We start from the raw sequence: 9,138 nt of genomic DNA, 5'->3' as shown, positions 1-9,138 counted from the left end.
AGGCAACTATTGGGGACCTGTTCCATTAAGAATCCTCATGACTGCCTGGGGGGGGGGGGTAAGATGATAAAACACTGAAGCAGCCTTTGCTGTCCCCTCTGTCTTTCATTGCAATGCAGCAGTGACCCCTGGAGGCTCCATTCAGCAGAGACAAGTACCAGTACATATGTTCTTCATGACTGGTTCAGTTGCTGCATAAGACAGTGAAGCCGCTGGAACATCACTTTCTCTAGCTTTATTTATTATCAAACATTCAGGGGAGGAAGGAGAGGAAGAGGTATCTCAGTCCTGCTGCTTGGCCCGGGAAGCTTCAGCATTAGCTCGCAAAACAGCACCAGGGCTTGGATAAGGACGCTGCTGGAAGAGGGGGCCAGCTGCTGTGGTATCAGCACCCGTCTTGGCCTCATTTCGCTTGGGTAGCCCCGTGGACCAGGTCCCCCTTAAGTGTAGGTAGGGAGAGAAAGAGAGGATGTCAGAAACAATACAGCCCCCACTAGACCCTCTTGCTTGCCTCTCTCCCATTCTGGCTTCACAAGTATTTGGCCTAGGCACCTCTCAGGGTTATTACCACCTTTCTGTTGCTTAGATAACAGTGCAGCTACCCTCATAATTCTGAAGTTCAAAGTAAGATCAGAACCAGAGTGAGTGAGGAATGCACATTGTTGACTTTTCATAGCTCTGAGCAATGTAGTCAAATAACACTCAGGTCTGTGTATATGGTGCACTTCTGCAGGATAACAGAATTGGATCTTGTGTGCAGAACTTAGCTTCTTGAAAAGCAAGAAAACCTCTTTTACCCAGTTTCAGCCCCTAAGTGATAAAGATGTGCAACACTTGCTAAAACTTCAGAAGCCCAAGATATGGCTGAACAAGATTTCAAGTGGTTGTAGATGAGGCTTTTTTTGCCTTAAAAATGAAGAGCAAAGCCAGACTTATATGGAACAGTAAAGCCTGTGATGCAAAATAAGGGAAGTTGTACAAATCTGTTGCATATACAGAGGTTTCATAATTTGGCTTTCCTTGGTGCACAATTTTAAGCACACAGTTTGGGAACCACTGCCCTCTGCATACAAAACACATGCTCTAACACTGAGCGGGAGATATTGGTCCGCCAGGGCTTGTCTGTGATTTCCAGTCTAATTTCCAGCCATTTTCTTCTAGGGCACCCAGCTTGAAAAGATATCAGGGTACTTTCCACCCTCCCATTCTGAGCAGACTCACCGCGGAGCATCAGAGTAGGCGCTGGGGTCCATAGGATCCAGTTCTTCATCCTTCCGGCTTGCTGTGAAGCAGAGAAGAAAAAGGAAAAAAGAATGCAGGACTCCTTCATAGTCTCTCAACTTTCCCCTACGTGGTCCCTGAGGAAGGGGATCCAGACACCTACTGCAGAGATACAGCAAGTCTATGAAGGGAAAGAGGGCACGGAAGAAACTGGGAACCATACTTACATTTTTTGCTCTTGGGGTAGGGTGCCAGCTCCTCGCGCCGGAAGTGGCGACGTTCCTTAACTTCATCACGCTCCACCTTCTCTTGAGAGCGGTCCATTTTTTCTTCAGCATCTGCAGGAGAGTCACAAAGTTGATGTGAAGGTTCTCTGCCCAAGAAACTTGGAGCAGACTTATAGGGGTGAAGTCACACCTGGCATTTGCTGCCATGATCTTGAGAACTCTCCAGTGCATTTGCAGATTGTTACCAAATCATGGAAATATTTTTAAAGGGGGTTGAACCAGGCTGTGTCAAAGTTCTCCCAAGACCACAGTTCAACATTCCAAAATCTACTCAGAAGCCCTCATCTTTATTATGTACCAGAATTATAGTGTGAATCAGTCTTCTTTCCTCCAGAATGTATGAACTCAGAAGACCTGCCTTCTAACTTCACCACTACAGCACTTCAAGAGAAACTGCTTCAACCCCCCCCCCAAATTCCCTTTGATGCTGGAGATTAATAAGATTGCCAACTGACCACTAAAGTCACTAAAGTTTGCTTCTGTGTATTTAACTGCAATGATGTGCAGAGATCAGTAGGTGAATCTTTATACAGCTTAAGGAAAAGTATTTTTCACCTGTGTATGTCTGTAGATGACGCTGCTGATAAAGGCACAGAAATAGGGGCTAATTTAAAAAAAAAAACAACCACTTGTCACCATATATAGACAATAAATCCTTTTGTTTATTTAAAAGGATTTATATCCTGCTTTTCTCCCAGTGAGGGCAACCAAGGCGGCTTGCAACATTAAAAACAATTTTTTAAAAACATATTCATACTATTCTCCTCCATCCTAAAGCCACCTGTCAGTCTCTCCCCTATTATTCTAAACTCTTTCACTTATTGCAGATAGATTGCTTTGAATGACACAAAAGTCATAAAGCCATAAGCTACAAAACAGAGTAGTTTCTTTGAAGTAGAGTTATATTTAAATTTAAGTACTGCCAACACAAGTCCCAATGGATTCTCAGGGAGCATTGTACAATTTTGTGATGGGTCAGTGTAGAAACAGAGAAGACCCATTGCTGAACCATGGTTAAGCTATTGGAAGAGTCCTGCAGACTGGCTCCCTCCTCTCATAATCTCCCTCTCTCATTGCACAAATACTTCTTTCCTTCACCTTTCACAATAGGAGCTACCTACAGATAGCAAAAACAGCAAGATGCAAGTCAGTCGTGCAAGATGTGGGCTGACTGTATCAATTCAAGCATACATGGTCCCCCCCCCCCAAAAAATAAAATAAAAGACAGAAAAAACACTTTGAATAGTGCAGGCGATTCCACCTGCCATTCAACTTACTTTGTTTATGCCCTGGAGCAAGCCTGAAGAGAGAGAACGGAGCTGGTGTCCCCTCAGTTCCTGGATGTCTCTCATACTGGGCTTCTAATTCTTAAAGACAGTTCTATTTGTTAGATTTAAGGGAGTTTCGACTATATGCAATATTGGCTTCACACTGACTTCAGAATGTAACCCTCACATAAGATACAAGCCAACAGTACCTGCAATACTAACCATGGTTAACATTAAACTAGTTTGCAACTATTGTTAGAAGAGCACTATGTTCGGGAAAACATCTGTGTACATATTACACTAACTTCAAAAATAAAAAGAATGTAAAAGCATCCTTAACAAAAAGGGAGGAATGTGTGAGCCCATTTGAACTCCCAGCCATCACTTAGCAATTGGGCAGCATGACATCTGCCCCAAACCTCAGTCTATGAAAGCTGAAAAAGTGCATTCATCATCTGGTGATGAGCAGCCTGTAGATTCATGGTGTTCCAGTTCAAACACAGTCTGGAAGCTATACATTTTAGTCCATTGTCTCCAATACAGTCTACCAGATCCCAATGGCTCAACGTAGATAAGACACACCGAAATGCAAGATAGATGTCATGCGCGATAACTTCCAAAGGCCAGACCAACTGGAACCAAGCCTTACATCCTTTACAGAAGCCTAGAGTTTAGCCCTGTTCACTTCTCCAAGAATACAGGTGCTCAGCTACAACTCCAGCAATTCAGCATGTGCCATGCAAAATGCAAACACAAGCAGACTTACCTGAATTACTCTTCAGCTTCTTGGCTGCTTTGGTCACCACAGAGCTGGGATCATTGGGTGACAGCCACGAAACCAAATCAGTCTCTACATTCCAGTAATAAGGAAGACCGCTGTGAGAGAAGACCAGAGAGAGGTTTTCATTCATTGATGATGATAGGTAATGCCAGCATGTCCAAACTAGCAATACATATCCTCACACTAAAAAGAAGCATGTATTCAAATAGTTTGTTTGCAGCAACCTTTGGGGTAACAGGAGCTCTTCAACAGAGGCTTTTCTTCTCCCTCAAAGAAATCCATGAAGGGCTGGTTGCTGTCCATGCAGCAAACAAAAATAGTAAGGCAGATTGTACCACCAGGTTGCAGGCAGGAGTTGCCATTTTATGATGCTCTTTTGAGGCTAATGTAAGACAACCACAACATCCTACAAGTAGAAACTATCAGGGATAAATTTCCAAACCTAGTTCATTCCTTGATACGCAAGTTTTCTACCTGAGGATATTTAAAATAAGAAATGCAAGGAAGCATTTAAAAATATGATCCTATATTGTGCCATCAGATAGCCAAATCTTTTTTTAAATTTTTTTTATTTTCCAAAATAAAAAGAAATATAAACAAACACATAACAAACACAAACTCAGTACACAACACATATACAAAAACACACCATTGGAGGGTGCAAGCAATCATTTATCAATATATCTAATCAATCAATACATATCTTCATATTTGCTTTCCTCTTAAGAATTTTGCTAGCTCTTCATATTCTTTTCTCTTCTTTCTCATGCTCCATGGGACATGTCTCAGAATTTTCACTTTGCTACCCTCCGCCATCCATTCCTTTTGCTGTGAGATCTTCAATATTTTATCTCTGTAAAAAGTTCTGATGAATTTCACATGGATTTCTCTTGGTAGTTCATGTTTTCTTAGATAAAAAGTGCTCCCTCTTTTTGCTGAATCCAGATCCATGAGTACCTCCTCTGTTGGCGTGTCGATCCACTGATATTAAATCACCAATCAGACGTCGTGTATCTTCCCCTTTCTGTTCTGGTACATTTTGTATTCTCACCACTCGAGCTGCACTCTCCATCTGAATTTCCATTAAGTTGCCTCTCCATCATATTGGTTCTGTTCTATCTCCAGTATTCTAGATTGATCTTTTGTTGTCTTTTCTTTTAATTTTCTAATCTTTTGTGTATTCTCATCTGCTTGGCCTTTAACAGCTTTCAGTTGCACACTGAAATCATTTAGTTGTGTAGTTAAAACATCCAGACTAGCTTGAACCTGCAGAAATTGATTTGTGTGCTGCTGTCCCATCGCCACTAATTTTTCTATATTGTCTTGTATTGTCTGCTTCCAATCTTTCCCTTTTGGTTCCTCTTGTGTTAGTTCTCCCAAGCCTGACTCCAGGGCAGAGAGCCCCTAACTTTCGCTCCTTTCCCTGTCATCCTTTTTCTTCCTTCTTACGTCTTCTTTCCTGTAAAACTCAAATATCTGTTATCACATATATCACTATTAGTTACTCATATATCATATCACATCATCAAGAAATCAACTGTTCACCCATAAAAACCAACACAAGGAAATTTTAAGTCAAATAAACCTTTGCCTTGCAATATTTTTAACGCCACTCGATGTCCTCAGTGTATCGTCCTCCTTACTTCGCTTGTCAAATCCTGTTCTTGTCCTTGCAATGTCTTTTTAAATCCACTAGATGTCCCCAATGTTCTATTCTTCTTATTCTGTTGTTTTGATTCTATTGTTTACATTTGTTGCTATATCAACCACATTCCAGGAGATAGTGATAGGAATTCAAACCACTTTTGCAAAACAAAGAAATGCAGATCTCCAGCCCTCTCCACAGGCACTCCAAGATCTCCACAGGAAAACGAAACTGAGTGTTCCAAAGCAGAGTTTATATTCCCAAAAGATTAATTTGTAATCCAACGAGTTTTAGATTTGTAAAGTTAGAGTTATGCTCTCATATTTCCATAACAAGCTCAGCAAATCTCCTCCAAAGCTTCTTCTCACACAAGCAAACAAGTGAATGGAGAAAGCCTCCCCCCCTCTTTCCTCTTCCCAGAGGGGGAAAATCTGCCCCTCCTTCTTCTTCCCTCGGGCAAAAGCTTAATCAGGCAGTCAATCAATCAATGCCAGACACACACAACAGAATAACACTCACTTAGTTCTTCCAATGTCTTTCCCTGCCTGGGGCCTTCAGCTTAGTTTCAAGATGAATCCTCACCAACACCGATATTGATGGCTGGGTTCCCTTGGAGAAAAACAGCCCCTGGCTGGACGCTTCTTCTCCGAAACCCTACACCATCTGTAGGATTGAATCTCTCCTGATCACGGATCCTCGGATCTCCTAAGACCCACGGTTTTTTGGGAGGAAATAGCATGCTTTCCCAAGAGCTTTCAAGAGCTCAGAAAAACACAGCCATTCAGTTGCCTCTGGCCCCGACTCCCCAAGCAGCCAAATCCTGAGCTGTCCAGGGTGCCCAGCCTCAGCGGCACCGAGAACAGCTGCTGCTAGATCCTGCATGCCTCGGGCTACCACAGGCAGCACCTTGGGAGAAGGGAACTTTCATCCTCTTCTCCTGGGTAAGGGAAGCAGCCCTGCAATGGTTCCAAAAAATTGGCAGTAAAGGCATTTGTTTAGGGCGCTGAGCCCCACATGAACGTCTTGGATCTGGTGGAGCGGAGCTCCACGGACCTGCCTCCCTCCCCATGGCCCCCCTCCAGCCCACCCGCCCCTTTCCTGCCCTCTCTCATCCCTAAAAGCTGAAACCATAACTTTGAACCTCTACTCAATCAACAACTTTAAAAAAAGAACAAGAAACCTAGCAGGAACTTCACTTGAATGGTATAGCTGCAAAAACACACTAGGAAGATCAGAGTTCAAATCCAGCCATGAAGCTCACTGGGTGACCTTGGGCCAGTTACAATCTTGCAGCCTAACCTACCTCACAAGGTTGTTGTGAGGATCCAATTGAAAATTCTCTGTGGGCTACCCTGAGTATCTTGAAAGACAGACAGGCAAGATCCACATCTGATAAATAAAACAAAACCACAGCCAGATGTGACATAATCAAGTACAGGAACTGCAGGAGTACCTAAACAGCCCAATTACATTACAACCCAATATGCCTTGCTTGGAGCTGTAATGCAACACATCACTCCTCTGGGGAGTAGACCCAGAAACTAGTGAAGTTTTCCTGAACTCAGAATCAGCTAGACATATGCAGCAGTTTCCGAGCAGCCCTGAATCTTTGGACTCAACAAACGAGACAGGCCTACCACTGTAGATTACTGACATCTTGAGGTTCAGAGGGAGAATGCCCCTGAACACCAGTTGCTGGACAGCAGTAGTGGGAAAGGGCTATTTGTCTTCATGTAGGCTTCTCAGAAGCATCTGACTAGCCACTATGGGAAACATAGTGGGAATACAGGATGGGAAAAAGGATGGTGGGCCTTTGGTCTGATCCAGCAATGCCCTTCATGTTTACTCATTCAATCAGAATATTTACATATTGCTTCTCAACAAAAAGTAAGTGGTTTAGGTAGCTAAACAAATAAACGGTTCCTTGTCCCCAAACTAAGGAAGACGCACCAGCAACAACCACTGGAAAAGACCGAATGCTGGGTTGAAGTTGCTCTCCCACTGCTAGATATGAGAACATTTTAAAAGGTGCCGTTTTGCCTAGTTAGCACAAATAAGATTCTTATATAGGCTCCCTTCCTACTTTTGGAGCTCCACATTGCTGCACCAATCCTGCAAAATAGACATTAGAAGCATTTTGATGGAAACCAAAGACACACTTCCAGCCATGTAATCATTTGTGGGAGGAGGACATACTAAGCTCCAGCCACCCTCCGCATGCTTACCAGATAGGGTCAACTACTTTGTACCAGTTGGGCGGCAGGTTCTCAATCCTGGTGGCTTCATAATCAACATGGTCATCATCGTAATCTTCTGCAATGATTTCCTCCTCGGGCTCTGATAGAGAAGAGGGAAGGTGAGAAAGGGTAGGCCCAAAATGGTGCAAGCAGTGCCTGGTAAAAGGCAGGCCACGTTGGGTACCACAGAGCCTGACCCTCCACGGATCAGGGTTGACTCTATCTGGTCGCCATACTAGAGTCAGCAGTACAGGGTACGTTTTAAGGACACTGATGGGTCACTGCTTGCCTCTGCCAATTTTTTGCAGTAGCGCACCTCAGTGCTAGCTGGGAATATTTCTGTACTCACCAGGCTCCACATGCTTTAGCAGGCCTCGCCTGGCCAGGCGTGACTGAAGTGCTACCGGCAGCGGCATCAGGAGCAACTCAACCGGAGACAGGCAGACGAGACGAACCCTTCCTTGCTCCTGAGAGGGATGGGGAAATGCAACACATTGCACTGTACTCTTGTTACTGCTGTCGCCTGCTGTCACTGCTGTCGCCTGAGTTTGCACATGGGCGTGCACATGACTGAATGGTCCTCCACATAGATTCTCTCTAGACCAGTGACTTTCAACCAGTGTGTTGCTGTGAATGGTCAGCAGGAGAGCGGTCCGAGTTTGGGGGAGGATCACCTATTAAGAGGGCCATTGAGGGATGTGAGCCCAGCAGGACGGGGTGCCTTGTCCATTGTCAAAGGACTGATGGCGTGCCTCGACCCTTTCAGCACCCTAAGGTGGAAGAGGTTGAAATCCCTGCTCTGGTCTAGACAGAAGTCAGCCCGAACCTTCCCCCTACCCATGCCAATCCTCTGTGTGGAGGGAACCAGGGACGTGCGGTAGATGGGGAGGCAGGGGAGGCAGAGCCTCCCCACCGGAGTCCATCGACAAGCGCCGCCACCGTGTGAGGCGCCCAAGCACCCACCACTGCGCGTGGGTGGTGGGTGCTTGGGCGCCTTACATGGTGGCAGCGCTTGTCGAAGGAGGCTCTGCCTCCCTTGCCTCCACACCCACCGAACATCCCTGGGCTCTAGGCCATGGCTGCACAGCAGTCCATTGGCACCAATGACACCAACTCACCGCCCTTGCAAAATCGCGCAACCCACGCGCAGAACACACCTCCCAGCGCAGCAGAGGCGCTCTTCGAAGGGCAACGGCGGGGAGGCCCTGCCTCACCTGCCAATCCCCCCCCCCTCACCGCACGTCCTACAGAGGAGGATCCTCCCCCCACTAGCAAGACCGCCTTAGATTACCTGATCTCCAAAACAGCCCAGGTAACGTTTACTTCATCAGGCTTAAAGCAGCCTTTTTGGTCCTAGACAGCCACCATAGCTTTCCACCCTTAGCACATGATCTACGACCGGAACTCTGGTCACATGACACGCCTTGGTCTCCACTTTCTTCATTGATCGTTTATTTGCGGGCAAGAAAAGACCAATCCCAGGAATGATCTCTCCAGCGGGAGTCTGCCTTACTCCGTTTTAGCCAATCAGACACCGGTTTTCATTTCCGAAGCCACGAGGGGGGCGTCGACAGGTGCCAAAGCTCCTCTTGATTGGCCGCTGAAGGGGTCGGGGCTGGGAAGGACCATAGAGATAGTAAAAGGGTAGAGTCAATTCCGGTTGACTACGAGAATCGTCGTAGTCAACGGCAGGCCTTTC

General features: G+C 45.5%; 1 protein-coding gene across 1 annotated transcript; it reads right to left on the bottom strand.

Moving 5' to 3' along the window:
• Positions 1-220: 220 nt before the first annotated feature.
• PQBP1 (polyglutamine binding protein 1) lies at positions 221-8,836 on the bottom strand. The gene is made up of 8 exons (XM_066613645.1): positions 8,731-8,836; positions 7,789-7,906; positions 7,428-7,539; positions 3,543-3,652; positions 2,786-2,875; positions 1,449-1,559; positions 1,222-1,282; positions 221-439 (listed from the first exon to the last, which is right to left on the bottom strand). The coding sequence occupies exons 2-8, from the start codon at positions 7,853-7,855 to the stop codon at positions 283-285; spliced, it is 708 nt and encodes a 235-aa protein (XP_066469742.1). The 5' UTR covers positions 7,856-7,906; positions 8,731-8,836; the 3' UTR covers positions 221-282.
• Between the last annotated feature and the right edge of the window lie 302 nt (positions 8,837-9,138).

This window comes from Tiliqua scincoides, chromosome 2, assembly GCF_035046505.1.
Source record: "Tiliqua scincoides isolate rTilSci1 chromosome 2, rTilSci1.hap2, whole genome shotgun sequence".
NCBI lineage: Eukaryota > Metazoa > Chordata > Lepidosauria > Squamata > Scincidae > Tiliqua > Tiliqua scincoides.
This window is presented reverse-complemented; position numbering and strand designations above follow the sequence as displayed.

Excerpts from the sequence above, each read along its gene's own strand:
- PQBP1 (XM_066613645.1), bottom strand. The coding sequence starts at position 7,855 with ATGCCGCTGCCGGTAGCACTTCAGTCACGCCTGGCCAGGCGAGGCCTG. Across the intron at positions 1,560-2,785 it reads TGCTCCAGGGCATAAACAAA|ATGCTGAAGAAAAAATGGAC; the intron begins GTAAGTTGAATG and ends ACTCTCCTGCAG. Across the intron at positions 1,283-1,448 it reads CTACCCCAAGAGCAAAAAAT|CAAGCCGGAAGGATGAAGAA; the intron begins GTAAGTATGGTT and ends TCTGCTTCACAG.